The sequence below is a fragment of the Hylobates moloch genome, unplaced genomic scaffold, assembly GCF_009828535.3.
Source record: "Hylobates moloch isolate HMO894 unplaced genomic scaffold, HMol_V3 SCAFFOLD_3, whole genome shotgun sequence".
NCBI classification, from domain to species: domain Eukaryota; kingdom Metazoa; phylum Chordata; class Mammalia; order Primates; family Hylobatidae; genus Hylobates; species Hylobates moloch.
The window spans coordinates 82,520,293-82,537,457 of record NW_026652278.1 but is presented as its reverse complement, the minus strand read 5'-3'; the positions used below and the strand labels follow the sequence as shown (position 1 = coordinate 82,537,457).

The 17,165-nt window shown below is 47.2% G+C and overlaps 1 protein-coding gene across 6 annotated transcripts in view; it reads right to left on the bottom strand.

Annotated features, from left to right (window-relative positions):
* WDFY4 (WDFY family member 4) overlaps window positions 1-17,165 on the bottom strand; it is a 294,231-nt gene that overhangs the window by 253,158 nt on the left and 23,908 nt on the right. For all 6 annotated transcript variants that reach the window (XR_009212844.1, XR_009212843.1, XM_032142065.2 and 3 more), the window contains exons 3-7: window positions 8,993-9,107; window positions 7,754-7,860; window positions 5,605-5,739; window positions 3,102-3,291; window positions 1,516-1,705 (exon numbers count right to left, since the gene is read on the bottom strand). Coding sequence is in view for 4 of the 6 variants with exons in the window: in XM_032142065.2 (XP_031997956.1) it covers window positions 1,516-1,705; window positions 3,102-3,291; window positions 5,605-5,739; window positions 7,754-7,860; window positions 8,993-9,107 (737 nt within the window). In the remaining 2 variants the exon portion in view is untranslated. The remainder of the gene's footprint in view (window positions 1-1,515; window positions 1,706-3,101; window positions 3,292-5,604; window positions 5,740-7,753; window positions 7,861-8,992; window positions 9,108-17,165) is intronic.

The window sequence follows — 17,165 nt, the reverse complement described above, 5'->3', positions numbered from 1 at the left end:
ACTGAACCCCCAAAAGACATGTGCTTAGGGCATCAGCAGATCAGGGCACCTCCCAAAGGAGAGATGTAATATAATAGTTCAACATTGCAACAAAACGATGTGGGAAATAGTCGGACTTCCTTGTGCTTATTTAAAGGTTGAGTGTGGCTTTTGTATTTTAATTATGGGCAGGTAGGCTATCCTGCTCCTCTTGTGGAGAAGGGCATCTCAAGTCTTATTCCAGTCCTGCCATTTCCAGAGGAAAAGTGCTTGCAGCGTGACTTCAGTTAGGGCAGAAAGGAGAGCCAGTGGGCCCACATGGGACCTTCTTGGCACTCCCTGGAACAGGTTCTTGACCCCTCTCTTTCCTTCCACAAGAAATCTGCAGAAAACTCAACACCCAGTGAACCAAAAATTTGTTCAGAAAATGCTATGACACAGACCTCCATGGGGATCATAGTCAGCTGGTCACAGCCCAGACCAACGCAAAACGTGATGTGCCCAGAGGGGCATTTACGCTTAGCATCCCTTTGGAGGAAGGCGCTAGAGTATTGCCATTTAATCACATCCTTCTGGACACTTGGTGGACCAAGGGACTTTGGCCCCCTTGTCCAAGTCACCACATGTAGGCTCAAAGCCTGGCTCTGTAGTGAAGTGTGTGAAGTGCGGTAGTAGATATACCCCTCAGAGTTGAAGGGTGTCTCATTCTCGCCCAGCAAAGCCCAAGGGAATGTACGTGGCCTTGCCCCGAAGCAGCTTCCCCAAGATCAGCAGAGGAGTTTGGGCCATCAAGGCATTTCTTTGATTTCCATCCCTTGCTCTCTCTAATCCCTGGGCCCCACTCGAAGATGATACAGGAAGGTAGAGTGGAAGGCAAGGAGAAGACAGCCCAGGCCCTGCTGAACGGTGTCTGAGCTTGGGTTTCCCATGTTTCAAGGATTTGAGAACGAGGTAGTTCACTTGGGAGTTGATCCCAGAAAACAGCAGTAGGGGAGAGGCCACGTGAGACAGGGAAGGGAAGGAAACCAGTCCAAGAGCATTAGCAAGCAAGCGCCTCATGGGGCCACTGGAGCTAATCCTTCTAGGGAGCTCTGGAGGCCATGCAGAGCAAGCCCACCCAAGGGCAGCTGTGCTGGGTGTGCACCCATTGGCTCCTTCAGTCATTGGTGGGCAGCTGCTCCTGAAGGTGGTTCATTTCCAGACCTTTCCAGCCCTCCAAGCACACAGGCAGGGCAGCTTACAGCAGTGCCAGAAGCCCTCCAACAGACAGGGCTTCTGTTTGGGTTCTGACTGGGGAAAATCAGGCCACAGGCATGCAGGTGACAGGTGCCTATAAGTACACTTTGTAAAACTACTGATTCTCTAAGGAAGTGGTCCCCATGCCTGTCTGCACAATGAATCATTTTTGCAAATAAGAGGTCTCTCTGGCCATGCTCTATGGAGCTATATCTATTTTTCTCCAAAGCACCCCAGTGATTCTGAGGACTAAGGCTTTGGTGGTCCTGTGCTCTCCCCATACCAAACACAGCCACTTACCGAAGTAACACTTTGAGCAGCAGAGGATAGCCCTCTGAATTCTCAAACTCCAGGAACAGAGCCGAGGAGACGGGGTAGGAGTCCTTCACGAATCCCAAGATCAGGCTTACAGCCTCGCTCACCTCAGGGGCAGGGAGAGTGTCCGCGAGCCTGGAGAGGTTCTGGAGGGAGAGCCTGACACAGTCTGTGGCTACAGGAGGGAAGCACAGGAGAGACCTGCTGAGCTTGGAAGCAAGAGCTTTCCTGCCATGGTCCACCTACCTCCCCTACTCCAAACAACATGTCAAGACATGAATGGGAATTAATCCAAAACATGTTCTGCTGGCTCTTGGATCAAGAAGACTGCCCTAGAGAAAGTGCCATCCTGACAGCTGCACTCTGCAAGCCCAGCAGGTGACATGGGAGAGGAAGGCAGCCCCTCAGCCCTCTGTCCCTAATTCTCAGCAAGAGGGAGAGTCCAGGTCCATTAGGCAGTGAGATGTAAAACGCAAGACCTGAGCTCATCTCAGACCTTAAGGAGGCAATGCTGGAGCTGAGCAGAAATTACCTTGATGAAAAGTGCAGGGGAGGATGTGTGAAAACGTGAGGAGGCAGAGGGTGAAAAGATGGGGTGCTTTGGATACTGAAGAAGCCAGGGGATTGGAATACTGAAGTGTGGCCCACGAAGAGGAAGGAGGGTGTGGCCCATTCCTAGGGGGCAGGCCATGGGGCTTACTGGCTACCCCACCAGAGTGGTGTGCGGAGCCAGGGGAAGATTTGAGTCTGAAGAGAGAGGTCCTCAGATTTGCATTTGGATGGGTCACGGTTTTTAGAAATCTCTCATCAAGAGAAGCCTCTTCTGAGTGCTGGGGAAGCTAATCCAGTGGATCAGAAAAAGTACCTATGGGAACTCGAGATAATGCAAGCTCAGCCTCTCAGCTGTGAGGACTCAGAAGAGCCGCAAAGAATCACAACAATCCAATAAGATCAGCAGTATTATTATCCCTATTCTACGGATAAGAGAACTGAGGCACCCCAATGGTTAAGTGCCTGAGATCACTCAGCTATGAGGACAGAGCTGGAGTCCAGTCCTGGCTGTCTGGCTCCAGAGTCTTTGGCCTTAACCTCTATACATAGTTCCCAGGGTATAAATGAGGGTGCTGGAATCAGGCATCTTTAAGTTTGAAAGTGCATTCTCTTCCTCACTAGGTGAATAGTCTTGAAAAATTCTACTACTCTTAATGTCTATCTTCCCCATTCCAAAATGGCATTAATAGCTGTCTCAAAGAAACAAGCGAGATAATGTACAAAGGGGCCCAGCACAGTGTCTGATTGGTATTATGTGCACAGTGAGATCCTCTTTCCCTCCTTCCTCCAATGGAGCAGCAAAATGAACAAGAAAAGCACTTTCATGAAGGGAGCCAAGCCATGTAGAATTATCTACCGGACATGGCTGCTCATTCATCTCTTCTTTGGTCCCAAAATTCTGTAAGAGGCTGCAAGAGCATCCCAGGTCTCATTGTAGAAAGTGAGCCCTCAGCCTTTGCTGTGAGTTAAAGGGAAACCTTGCATGGCCCACAGCTCACATCTAATCTCCCAGGCCATACCCTGCAGGTACTGGATGATGCTGAGGTTCTGGGCCTTGGAGATTGCCCTTAGCACGCAGAAGGTGGGTTCCTTCCAGAAGCAGCAGCTGTGCTCCCGAAGGCAGGTCGTGGCAATCAGCAGAGACTGCAGCTCACTTCCTGAGAGGAGTCCCTCCAGGCCCTGAGAATCACTGCAAATATTGAGCAACAGCTGAAAAATAAGAAGATAAACAGCCAAGGAGACCTGGTTAGGAAGTCTCCTTCCTCGGACGGATTTGTTCCCTACTTCTCTGGAGCACTGATGAGCATGTCTCAGTGGGAAGGACAGGATTGAATGGGGTCACCCTCTGCTCCAGACCAGCAGGGTCAACAGAGCCCCTAAGAAAGGGTGGCAGGGCCTGGGGCTCAAATCTGACCGCATCAACCCTATACAAGTAATTGTTATCCCTTCCAAATCAGAATAATAAAGAAGTAATTGACTTTGTGTCTTTTTAATGGGAATACCAGAAAATGTCACCCAAAATTAAGGTATAGAATTAACAGAACTCTGTGCTATTTAAAAAGGGAAGTGTTTCAGAATTCCTTGTTGACACTCAGACTCTACTTCTCCATGAGACCACGAGAGTCAGCATATAACCTCCTAACTGGGTTCCTTGTTCCCACCAATCCCCTTTCCTGATGGCTAACAGAGGGACTTGCAAAACCTCTCTCTCCACTTGGGATAAAATCCCAGCATGGTAGCATGGCCCATAGCACCCTGCATGGACTAGCACTGCCTTCTCACTCACTTTATTCACTGCAGCTCCCCCCTGGGCTCTTGGTGGTCCAACACGACCCACTGCCCGTGTGGCAAATATCACAAGCTCCTTCCATGGGAATGAAGGCATTCGCCCTTTCTAGTCTGATACAGAGAGAAGCTGGGCATCATGGACCACAGCTGCAGGTCCCATTTCCCTGCCTCCCTTGCAGGTAGGTGTGGCCATGACCAAGGTCTCACCTGTCCCTGGGCTTGCATTTCCATTTCTCTGCTCCTCTCCATTTCCTCCACCCTACCAGGACAGGCTACCTCCTTGGACTCTAACAACCCTCAGCTCTCTGGTTAAATGCCATGCCCTCAGAATAGACTCCACGGATTCTCTCATACAAATCAGGGCCTCTTGCCATCATTGCCCAGCACACCTTTGGGTTTACCTACATAGCACTTAAAAAATTGCTAACTACTGCACTCCAGCCTGGGCAACAGAGCAAAGCCCCATCTCTATTTTTTTAATTGCTAACTACACACTTATTCCTGGATTGTTTTCCCTTTGTTTGGCTTCTTCACCCTTCTGTCACCTCTCAAAGTGAAGCCCTATGCTTGCTGCAGCAACCGTCTGTCTGCCATAGAGCTGCGCACAGTAGGGGCTCCGTATATTTTTGTGAAATGAAGTAACAGAAACCCTTGAGCAATGCAGGAATGGTCTATTCCCTGTGGCACACATTCTGTCCACATACCCAGAAGACCTCGAAGACAGACCCTGCACTGCTTCCCTTCAGGGCACCTAAAAGCCACACAGTAAACATTTGTGAAAGTGCTTGGTGCAGCGTCCTGGCCCCCAATTAGAATATGATTTACATACAAGCAGACGACACCTACATTTCCACCAGTGCAACTCAGAGGGTAACCCACTGTTAATAGAACTTGCCAGAACTCTTGCACTACCCTCTGGAAATGAGGAATGGGCTTGGGAATTCGCCTAACGTGGATGCCAGTGTGGACATGTGTGTACCACGGACAGCTGCATTTGGGAATTCACTGAACAGTCATAAGCACCTGCTCTGTGTGAGACACTGCAGACACTGGACACACAGCGATGGGCCCCGCAGTCCTCCATATCCTCTCAGGCCACATGATCCTCCGTACCCTCCCCTGAAAGCTCAGGGAGCAGGAATGGTTATCTGGAGAGCTCAGCGTCTCAGAAGCTGAGACAGCAGAAACTGCCCAGAAGTGGGCAGGGGAAGGAGGTGAGAAGTTAGTCAGTCAAAGAGAAGAGGAAAGATGGGGAATGACAGAAGGAAATTGCATTCGATGCTTAGAGGCCTGAGATGTCTTCTGAGAGGAGGGAAGAGGCACCGAGAACATGTAAACTCAAGTTTACTCAAGGGTGCCAATCCCAGCCCCACCCAAGACTTCTATGACCCCAGACCCCATGCTCACTCACCATGCCTCAATTTGTATGGACCCAGGATGACAACACTACTCACATCCTGGGATGGCAGAGAGCACTCCTGGAGGCAACCCCTCTGAGGCCGTGGCATAGGGGTAGGTACAAAGCTTATACTTACAAAATTTTGGCTACTGTTTTGCTAGTGGGGCAGACTGTGCAGTGGTGAGGAGGGGAGGGGGAGGCTAGGCCCTCTGGGACAACAGAGGAGTTCAGGAACCAGGGCTGAGAAAGATAAAAGCATCTCCGGGAAGCATTGGAGAGTTTGTCCCTGAAGTGAGGTTTTGACCCAGGGAGTTGGAGGCCCTCCTCGAACTCACCTGCACAAACATCTTTTGAACTTGAAGATCACTTTCAAAAAGCTCATCTTTGTCCAGAGGAAAGACAAAGAAGAGGTAAAGGCACTGTAGGAGCAGGGCTGGAAGCCCAGACTCAGCAACCCTGCCCAGCGTCTCCTGCAAGAGAAGAGCACACGTGACCCCGGGCAGCAAGGCAGCAGAAGCAGGTCAGCCCACACCCAGGATCAGACCCCTGCAGCCATTTCAGTGAGGCCGTGGGACAGTCCCTCTGGGCTCCAGTCCTCAAGTGTGAAATGCTGACAAACAGAGGATGCACCTAGGGTGGCTGTGAAGATTAAGTTTATATAAAGTGTTTACTATGTGCTCCATAGCTCCTTTATAAGATTCATAGATGGAAGGGACGGAGGGAGAGAGGGTGGAAAGGAGGGAAAAGGGGAGGGACTGTAGAAATTAGAATATAAGGGCTTCCTAACAAATCATACTGTGTGACTGTGGTCCAGGGCCTCATGATTAGGAAGGGAAAGCAGTCCAGAGGTGAGGCTGATAATATGTGTGTGAACAATGGTGAGGACCTCATCAGGCCCCTTCCCACTCTCTCACCTAGATCCCAGACGATCTCATCAAGGTCCAAACAGTACAATAGGTGATGACTGACAATCAGACAGCCAGCAACTCAATTAAACAGCTCAGGGCTGCCAGACAGAGGCCAAGAGGACAGGAAATCTGCAGAGATGGAGACCAGCCTGCCAGGAGCTTCCTGGGGTCTTTCTTCCTGGGACTTTGCCTGCAGCTCCACCAGGATTACTGCACCTGCACCCTCTGAGTGTGCATGTGCGTGCGCGTGCATGTGTGTGTATGACGCATGTGTGCATGTGTGTGTGCATGCACACATGTGAGCACCTGTGGGGTCAACCTATGGAATGCTGTCCATGCAACTTCCCACTCCACTGGTTAACCTGACAGACACGATGGGGATGTCAGAGAAAGAGAAAGACGAATGTACAGTCTGGGCCAGGATCAGGACTAGATGCAGGCTGCTGGTCCTAGCCTTGGCCAGAAAGGTTTACGGTGCAAGGTACTCTCTTCCATGTATTTGACACCTTGTTAACCTTGACCTCCTCAGGGCAGCTCTCCCTGTCCTTCTGCCACCTCACCCCTGATGCACCATGCACAGGCAGTGAAAAACAAGCCCTTAGGTTAATGTGTCACCACTTAGACTGCAGAAAGTCCTTCCCCAGGGGCACATGTGATGAGCTCTCGTGCTGTGCTTCAGGCCGCTGTGCCTGACAGTGATGCAGGCAGTTCACCTGAAGAAGAGTCAGGAGGTCCTCCCTTCAGTTAACTTCCCAGGTCAGGTACCACCCCCTGGCCCTCGAAAAGGGCTGTGTGATGTGCTCCTTTCACCCTTCCAAGCACGGCTGCAAATGCCCATCTCATGTCTGGGTTCATCTAGTGAAGCAGCTTTGGAACTGGGTAGCAGGTAGAAGCTGGAAGAATTTGGAGAAGTTGCACTGAGGGCAGCAGCCACCCTGGTTCCTTGCTGTGTTCCTGGCATGCAGTGGGTATGGGTGGGAAGGGAAGAAAGAGGAGAGCCCTCATCTCTGGGTGAGGGCAAGACAGGTACCTACAGGGAATGTCATTCAGGCTGACTCTAACAGGAAGAAATAAAAAACAGTGGCTCAGAGCATGGGTTCTGGAATCAGACAGACTGCAGGTGCACAGCATAGGTAAGCCTGCATTCTCATCACTCACTGGCATCACCGTGATCTGACTCACAGGGTCCTTGGGAGGATTAACTGACCATGTCTGGGACACACCCAGCCCTTCCCCACAGGTAGGAAGTAGTCAATAAACATCAGCCATTATCAATCCCACACTATCCCCAGAAAAGAGGCATTATTATCCCCAATCCTAAAATTAGAAATGCAACCAAGGGGCAGAAAGTTAAAGCAATCTGGCCACAGTTACACACAGCTTGTCAACTGGGAAGGTGGGAATTTCAGACTCTGAAGTCCATGTTCGACACCAGAAGGGGAGGAGGGAGGAGAAATAATAAATCTGTTTTATGAAATGAATGACCCTCTTGGGACATGCCACCACTCTGTGCTGGACCTCCCTCTGCACCTGGATGAGCAGTGCCCAGGGCAGAGGCTGATGGCTTGAAACTCACCGAGTCTGTCCCCGTGAGCACGTACACTGACTTCAGGAGCAAGTAGCCATCCTGATCCACGTCCCCCTTCCACCACAGCAACTGTCCAGCCGCCAACCGAGCTTGCTCTGGAAGAAAGTGTCACCAGCAGGGCATACAGCGACCTGCCCACCCAGCTTCCCCTCCATCCAGGGCCCCCTCTTCCAAGGAGATGTGCCTGAGCATCTGTAGAGGACTTTGGCATCTTACCTACACATCCCCAAGGCCACCTGCGTCTCTACCAAACGTTCAACACCCTGCCAGACTAATCTTCTTGGAAGACAGCCTTTTTCGTGCCACTGTCCCTGTTTAGCAACCATCAGTGGTTCCTGATTGCCAATGAGTAAGAACAAGCTAATCAGCTATCAGACTCCCCACAATCCAGAATCTTCCCCTACTTCCTGGATCACACAGTCCCTTATGTTGCAAGAATTCCTGAAATCTACACCATGCTGAGCGATTTCTTCCCCTTAGAATTTCCTCCTGACCCTCGGCCCTCAGCCATTGTGAAATTCTGCCCTGCCTCCAGGGACCAGCTCGCATGAGGGGAAGAATGCAAGTCAGGAGGCCCCACAAGAGATGCACACTTTGGCCTCTGTATCTTTTCAGGACCAAGAGCTCCACTGAACACACAAGTGCATCTTCAAGCCTAGCACTTCCTCCCAGAGACCGTGGTCCCCTGTGTGTTGTGTGTGTGTGTCTGTGTTGTAGTGTGTCTGTGTGTGTGTGCCTATGTGTATCTCTGTGTGTAATGTGTTCTGGGTGTGTCTGCATGTGTAGAGTGTGCGTCTGTGTGTAGTTTCTGTGAGTAGTCTCTGTATGTGTCTGTGTGTAGTGTGTGTGTCTGTGTGTGTAGTGTATGTGTATGTCTCTGTATCTCTGTGTGTCTGTGTGTATCTGTGTATAACGTCTGTGTGTAGTGTCTGTGTGTGTATAGCATCTGTGTGTAGTGTGTGTGTGTCCGTGTATAATGTATTACGTGCAGCGTGTGTGTTTGTTTGTCTATGTCTGTGTCCCAGGAGCAGCAGGTCTCCCTGACCCCTCTTCCTTCCTCCTGCATTTCCCTTGGTCCCCAAGGCACTCAGTGGCAAAGTGGGGCCCACTTCTCTTTGGCAGGCAACACCTCTCTGCGAAAGCAGAGAGGGGCCAGAGAGGCCTGGGAGGGCGTGCAGGGCTGTACTGCTCTCTGTAGAGGGTCTGCCGGCAGCTCTGTGCTCTTACCCGCAGGCTTCCCCACAAGGGCCTTCTGGAGTTGCTGGGCAAGCTGGTCAGACACATCTTCAGCCAACCTCTGGAGACTGGGAAAGCAGATGATCCCCACAGAGTGTTCCCAGGCCTGAAGCAACAGAAGGGACTTGGTCAGAGATAGCAATGCCACAAGCAGGGCATGAGCACCGTCCATCATGCCACCCTTCACCGGCCCAAGCTGACAGCTCGACTTCCTTTCCCAGGTGCATTCAAAAGGCCACCACGTCACCCACCCTCACAGCCTCAACCACCATCCCTACACCAATGCCTTCAGATTCTCTAACTGTCCAGACATCCCCCTGAACACGAACCCCTAAGACATCAAACACATAGAGCCCAGTCCACTGCCTTCCCCACAGCCTGCTGCATCTGGCGTCAGTGGATGGCCCTGCCAGGCACCCGCTGCCCCCATAGGAGCACCAGGAGTGCGTCTCCAGGTTTCTCCCTTCCTCAGCCCTCACCCAGCCCCCCTGTTGCTCCTCAAATGCAGTTTCAAATCCTGTACAGACATCCCAATTTTAGACATTCGATTCTTTCGTTTAGATAAATTCCAAAAAGTGGGATTGCAAGTTAAAGAGTGTGCTTTTATTTTCCAGCGCTTTGGTACATATTACTAACTCGGCTTCCAGACAAAGTTGACCAGATGAGACTCTCCAGGCCTCCCGTGAGCGGACAGGTTTCTCCACACTCTCGGCAACACTAAGCATCGCTGTGCTCTCTCATCCTTAATGAAAAACTTCAGAAGCGAAAAAATATCTCATCTCAATGGCAGCCTTTTGATTCCTAGGGTGGATAACCTCTTTTCATGTTTCTTGATTGCCTGTTTCTATTCTTACCCTATTACTTTATTAGGGATTTCACTATTATTTATTTAAAACAGCTCTTTGTATATAAAAAATGTTAGATGGGCCATAACATAACTGCAGTTATTTTGAGTTTGTCATTTTGTCTTTTAATTTGTTATTGTTTGGTTTTGCTATACAGAAATCTGAAATTCTTATGAAATCAAATTTCTCAATCTATTCTTAAATTTTCTGGCTTTAGTTCCAGGCTTAAAAAATTATTCTCCAGTCCAAGTTGTTGTTTTTAATCTCCTCTTTTTCAATTTCCTTAAAATTCTTTCTTATCTGCCCCTTCTGTATTTCTATCCCACCTGATCATCTTTTTCTGCAGACTTTTCCCCTTATTATTTAGGATACTATTTAGTAGAAGTCATGGGTTTTAAAATTCTGTTTGGAATACCAGACTTATTTCAGAATTTCCTCCCTATTTCTATAGCAGCCCTATTCGTAAGTCTGCTTTTCATCCAAGTCTTTGGGCAGATGGCCTTTTCTCTTTGTTCTACTGTGTTGTGGAACTGGCTAAGTAGGACTGGCTAAGTTTCCTAGTCCTGCAATGAGAAGGGCTCGTTCCAGACCAATGGTCAGAGTGGAGGGACTGCCCTAGGTCCAGGACTTGAGTTCTTGAGAGATTTTCTGTTCCTGGTTCCCACGAGGAAGGTCAGCTGCTGTGCACATTCCGGGCATCCGTGGCCTCCATGGAAGGCAGTTTTGCTGCCCTGCTTCCACTCAGCACCACCCACTGTCCACTTTCACTTAAGCTCCTTGCTCAAAGACCTGAATGAGTTCTTTTTTAACCTGAGCTCTTCCATCTAGGAAGGATAAGGAGGGCTTCAAAATCCAAGAGGAAAAACATTTTTAATGTGTGTCTTGCTGTGGCATTATGTTTGTTAAAAAAAAAAAAACCTTTAAAAATCTTCCCTTTATTAAAAGATACTATAAACAAAGTGAAAAGGCAAGCCACAAATTGGGAGAAAATATTCACAATGCATGCCACTGACAGAGGATTAGTATCCAGACCCCTAAAAATAGATAAGACAAACAACCTGCTTTTTTAAGAAACAACAGAATAGACAACTGAAAAAAACAGGTCATTTATGTAAGATGAAATAAATAACAAATTATTAATGATCCATAAAGTGCACATCGAAACCTCAATATTTTATACGTTTTGGGTTGGCAAATATGAAATACCTGACGATACCAAAGGTAGGAGAACGGGAAGGATCACAGGAACCCCCATGTGCTACTGACAGAGTATCAGTTGGAAGAACCCTTTGAAGAAGGGTTTAACCTGATCCAATAAAGTTACAGTGGCACACACTCTACCACCTGGCAATTTCACTCCTAGGTATATTCTCTAAAGAAATGCTGGCACATGTACTGGACAGGAAATATTTGTGTGGCATTATTTGTGGCTGTGAAAAGCTGGGGGAAAAATACTGAACATGCATTGATAAGACAATGAATAATTTGTGGTATATTTATATAATAGGATACTATATAGTACTGAAAAAGAAATAGAGCTAGATGCATCAACATGGATGAATCCCAGAAACAGAATGTTGAGTGAAAAGAGCAAGTTGTAAAAGTATATTATAGTATTAGTCTATAAAAACCTGTAAGACTAGATTGCATGTTACTGATGGCTGTATATGTAGCTAATAGAAGTGAACATCCATCCACGGAATGAGGCACCCCAAATTCAAGAGAGAGAACCCCATTGGAGGAAAAGGGAGGGGAATGAGCTATAGGATGTGTACACAGGGAGCTTAGTTTATCTGAAATGTTTATTTATTATATACTGGTTTGTGAGAACTCATGTGTTTTGAGCAAAATTTTGTTTGGATCTGAATTTTTTTCTACCCTATAAGTAGACTTGGTTGGCATTTGCTTATGTAAATTTTTTTAAAGTAGCGGGTTAGAACTTTGCTAAAACAACCAAAATGCTAGATTACTGTTAAACACTGTTGAACATAGCAGACCTCCAACACATATTTGATAAGTGAATGAAACCAATATGAAACCCACGATAAACAGTAACAATGACTAAATGTTTTGGGCCTTGGTGCCATGCCAAACACTTACAGTATGCATTACGCTTCCATGCATTAGCTCCACTAATCCTCACAACAAGCCCTTGAGGTTTGTACTATTACTATGCCCACTTTATAGAAACTGAGGCTTAGCCAGAGAAATCAGTTAAGTGGCAGAGTCAAGGTTTGAATTACTTCACACACATGTGCACATACCCGAAGTAGCATTCGCACATCTACAAAACTTATGGCTGCCACCTGCAAGCCAGCTGCCACTCAGACATGTTAATTCCTGGAGAGAAAAAGTCCGTCCTTTTGGCTTGGAATTTCTGTGGCAAGATGATTTCCCTCCCTAGAAATGAGAACTCTGCTATGACGTATTTCTAACAAATCCCTGCAACTCCTCCCTGCACTGACAAACCCCTCAAAGACCAATTTGCAGGCAGTTGACTCAGAAGCATCTATATCGTCTCTGGAGCAGTGGGACTCCAGGAGGCACTCCACAATAAAGCAAATTGGGCCACTGCGAGCTGAACAGTAATTGTACTCTGAGCCAGATCTCCCAAGGCCCAGACTCCTTCCTGGGACCTCGATGGGCACTTCTGGAAGCTGCGTTAACTCTTTCAGGCCACCAGGGTGCTGTTTGATGCACAGAGCCAATCATTTACTGAATGGTACCATGGGGACCCCAGAGAGTTAAGGCAGCTTCCAAAAGGCCCTAATTTTTTCCCAAACTGGGACTTACATGCTGGGAGAATATTGCTCAATATTTTAAAAAACTTTTATTTGCTAACATTATCTAAGCTGCACCATCATGCCTCATGGCTGTCCCTTCACATGGAAGAAAGAGAAAGAAAATGATGCTCTGGTCTCCAAAGGAAAATAAAGAATGGCAAAGCTCTAGGGGAGATGAGAGGAAAAACCCAGCTTTTGAATGACAAAGAGAACATGGTAGGTATTCCAGCATGAACAAAATGTCATTATTACTCCATTACTGCAGAGTTTGGCAGGTTTGTCTTTAAGTGAGCTCAAAACATTTCTGAGACTTTGCATGAAGTTTCCCTGCAAGTGTGAGGCAGTGGACCCTCTCGTCTGTTAAAAAAAAAATGATGCATCAAAACTTTGCTAAAAAGTGTTATTTCCCCAAGATGGGAATAAACCATGTTGCAGGTTCTACTCCAAGATGGGGTAGAGTCAGGAGTGGACAAAGAGGAGTGTTTACCCTTACTTTCCCCTCTGGACACCACACTTAAAAATAATTGTTGGTGGCCGGGCACGGTGGCTTACGCCTGTAATCCCAGCACTTTGGGAGGCCAAGGCGGGTGGATCATGAGGTCAGGAGACTGAGATCATCCTGGCTAACACGGTGAAACCCCGTCTCTACTAAAAATACAACAAAAAAAAAAAATTAGCCGGGAGTGGTGGCGGGCACCTGTAGTCCCAGCTCCTCGGGAGGCTGAGGCAGGAGAATGGCGTGAGCCTGGGAGGTGGAGCTTGCAGTGAGCCGAGATCAAGCCACTGAACTCCAGCCTGGGAGACAGAGCAAGACTCTGTCTCAAAAAATAAAAAAAAATAATTGTTAGTCATCTTTGCTATTTTATTTAATGGTGTTTATCTTTCTTCAATTATCAGTTAGATCCACACTTGGTTTTTACAAGAATGATCAATCATACTCAACATCATAAACTCTGCATCATTGGCTGAGTAGTCAGCCTAGGAATGTGCACATATGCACACACACAAACACCAAAATATACTCACCTCTAAATACAATTAAGTTAGTGTTCATTTCAATCCCTTCATACTAGGAAATGGATGTATTCCTTCTTATGTTACCCACTTTTCCAGTTACCTGTTGTGCATGACAAACCACCCCTAAATTCAGTGGCTTAAAATAAAAGCAATTGTTTATTTTGCTCATGGATCTGCAATGTGGGCAGGGCTCAGCAGGGACACCTTTTCTGTGCTCCATTCTGCTAGGGCAGTAAATGGGAGCTAAGAGATCCACTTCCAGGATTGTGGGTGTGCTCACAGGGCTGGCAAGAGGGTGCTGGCAGTCAGCAGCAAGTGCAGCCTCAAGGTCAGGGCCTTGGATCCTCTCCACACAGGTGTTCACTCGGAACTACTCGGGCTTCCTTACAACATGGCAGCTAGACTCTAGGAGTGAGTATGCCAAGTGAGAGGCAGAAGAAGCTGTGAGCCTCTTGAGGCCTATGCCTGGAAATGTCCCTTCTGCCCTGTTCCATTAGCCCAGTCGATACAAATCCATCTAGATTCAAGGGCAAGGGATAAAGATCCCACCTCTTGAAGGGAGGAGTGTGAGCCCTTTCACAGCATCTCTAATCTACCACATCCACATATTTCCCTTTTCTCCAATGTGGACCCACCTCCCAAGTTGTCTATCTCGGACATTGATAGATTTTGCATTAATTGCTGAGGATTCTCTATTTTACTTTCTGCTTTCTCTCAAAGTCCATATTCTATGAATAAACCTCAGTGGCTACTTCTGTAGCTCTAGATTTCCCTATTTCTATTATTACAGGATATCTCTGTGCAAAATGAGGACCTCAAGTGCTTTTCTTCCCCCAAAACCAGCACCTTCCCATGATTGCTAGAAGAACACCTTCTTCCTTTGGTGTGAGATCATATGATGGGAAAGGTTCTGAAAAGACCAAACCCCAAGGCTCTTGGCAGGAAAAGAACAACAACCTATTGAGTTTTTCTTAAAAACACTACTCTGCACACCACAGAAGTCATTGGCTCTGTGTTGCTTCCGTGTGATGAAATAAAACTTCCTCCTTATCTGCAACATCCTAGAGTCAGCAATCTAAACATGCTTTGTGTGGGGGTGACACTCTTTTTGAGCCCAAGGGAAAGGTAAGGTCTTAGCCACGCAAAGCCATTGTCTAGTGAGTCATGAAATAAGGAAAGACAAACCAGATCTGCCCTATCCTAGGAGCCCCAGCACTGAGCAAGGACATCCAGTGGTTAATAATGCAGACCTACAGCAGACTGCCCTAGTGACGTTCTGCTCCCAGCTGACAACTGGGTGACTTTGGCCAAATTATGCAACATCCCTAAACCTCTCTTTCCTCATTTGTAACTGGGATAAAAATACTACCTACATCACAGCGTTATTGTGAGGACATGTAAACACTGAACAGAATGTCTGGCTAGCTAGTTAGAACCTGTAGGATATTACCTAGCCATCATCAGCGAAAGCAACTGCTCACCTAGGCATCAGGGTGCCTGAGTTTAAGTCTTGGCTCTTCCCCTTGCTAGTGTTGGAACCGAGGGCATCATTTCATCTCTTAGTCTCATTTCTAATATACAGGTTTGTTAGCACAGGTCAAAGAAAGAATAGGGTGATATTAAAAAGAAATAAAAGAAAAGGGGGAAAGGCTAGGTTGGAAGGATCTGACCCTAGATCAGGACTGAAACATCCTTCAACTTGCCCAGGCTAAGAACTCTTTGACCTAACAAGAGGAGTAAGGATCCCTAGGTGAGGAGGCAGCCTGCTGTTCTGGATGAGAATCCCATTTCTCACTCCTCCCCTCAGGGCAGCTCCCTTTTTGGGTTCCAGTTTGTTGAGATTCCATTAGGCTCTTCCTTATTACCTAGAAAATAGCCAAAATGTTGAATGGGTTAGCACCCCTGCAGCCACTCTTCAACTCAAGAGGCAGTGGGGCTGGGATTCACTGTACCACAAACCAAGCTCGCCTTTGTACTTGCCTAGCAGTTACTGCAGATTCAAGTATAAACAAAGACAAGGATAGGGGAAAGTTCAGTGCTCTGTGTTTGGAGGAGTCAGATATGGGAGAAAACCAAACAGGCTAACGGGAAGTTCTTCTCTGGGAAGAAGATGCCAAAGAAGTAGCTCTGAGGGAGTCTGATGCACAAGACAATGCCCATTGTCAAATCTCAAGACTCACAAGGTTGAAGCTACCAGGTGACAGCAACTTAGGAGAGGCACACACAGCTGTCAACCTGATTCACCCAGCCCCAGCTACAACATAGATCACCCCTTCCATGCAGAGTCTGACCAACAAAGAGGCTGGGGGTCAGTCAGACAAGACCCCACACCCCAGGGACATGGCCTTTCCGAGCAGAAGTGACAATTCAAAATCCCTTGTGTGCATTGCTTTGGAACAAAGAATATTCCAAATAATCTTGATTAATTTTCTTTGGGCCCAAAATGAAGATAGTCAGGTATAGAGTTGAGCTCCATCACACATGGGAGTTCGGGACTCTTTTGCTTGTACTCAGGAGTCTCAGAGCCCAGGCAGGGTATGATTTCCATGACAACCAATACATGCATAAGGCTTTGATGTTAACAGCTACATTCCAGGAGAAGTGGCATAACATTTTAGGTTGTTATTTCCAAGGGGGAACTTCATGGAAAACCTTAAAGAACACTGCTTTGTGGTTATAAAATTCAGAACAGAGTGATTGCAAGCTTATCTTCTTACACAAGGGCCTATATTCCAGTAAATGTTCTCAGGCTTCATCTCAGGTTAGATTTCATCTACACTACACCTGAGAAAAATCTCCCATCTCCCCCACCTTTCTTTCCACCACCAACTCTTAATTAAGAAGGCTGAGCACTCTGGCTCTGGCACGGTTTTATTAGTCAGAACGTAATAGAAACAATGTTTCGTAGGCATGTAGGACTTAATAAAATAATATCAATATTATGAAAATTATGAGGAGCCTATAATATTCTGCCTCTACAGGGTTTGCCAGAGGTGGGCTCCAGGGATCCAGAGTAGCAGATTGTGTCAGCAGTTTGGGGAATCGTGGTGACAGGAATCTCAAAGGCTTCGGTCCATGTGCAGTAAGTACCCTGGCGGCTGGTGGAAAAGTAATGTCTACTTTCCATGAGCTGTGAACTTTATAATCATTGTCTTGTCTTACCCTCATGGTTTCTCATCGAAATGCTATTAATTTTACTTTGTGGATAACTGAGGTTCAGCAGTAGTTGGTAACTTGCTCAACAGCGCACAACTAATAAATAAGTGATACAGGACTTGAGCCTTGATCTGTTTGACTCGAAAGCCCACATGTTCAACAACAGGGTCATTATGCCTCCAATTATTGGGACAGGGTTTGCGAAACAAAGACCAGTATCAAGGTTCACTTATAATGGTAACACTTAAATATGGAGTCACAAGCTCACATGCCTGTACGGTGACATAACATTCATTAGTAATATGGATTGGGTGAAAGATGTTGGAGTGAGTTCCGAGGTTAGCTGGGGAACCCCATAACCCT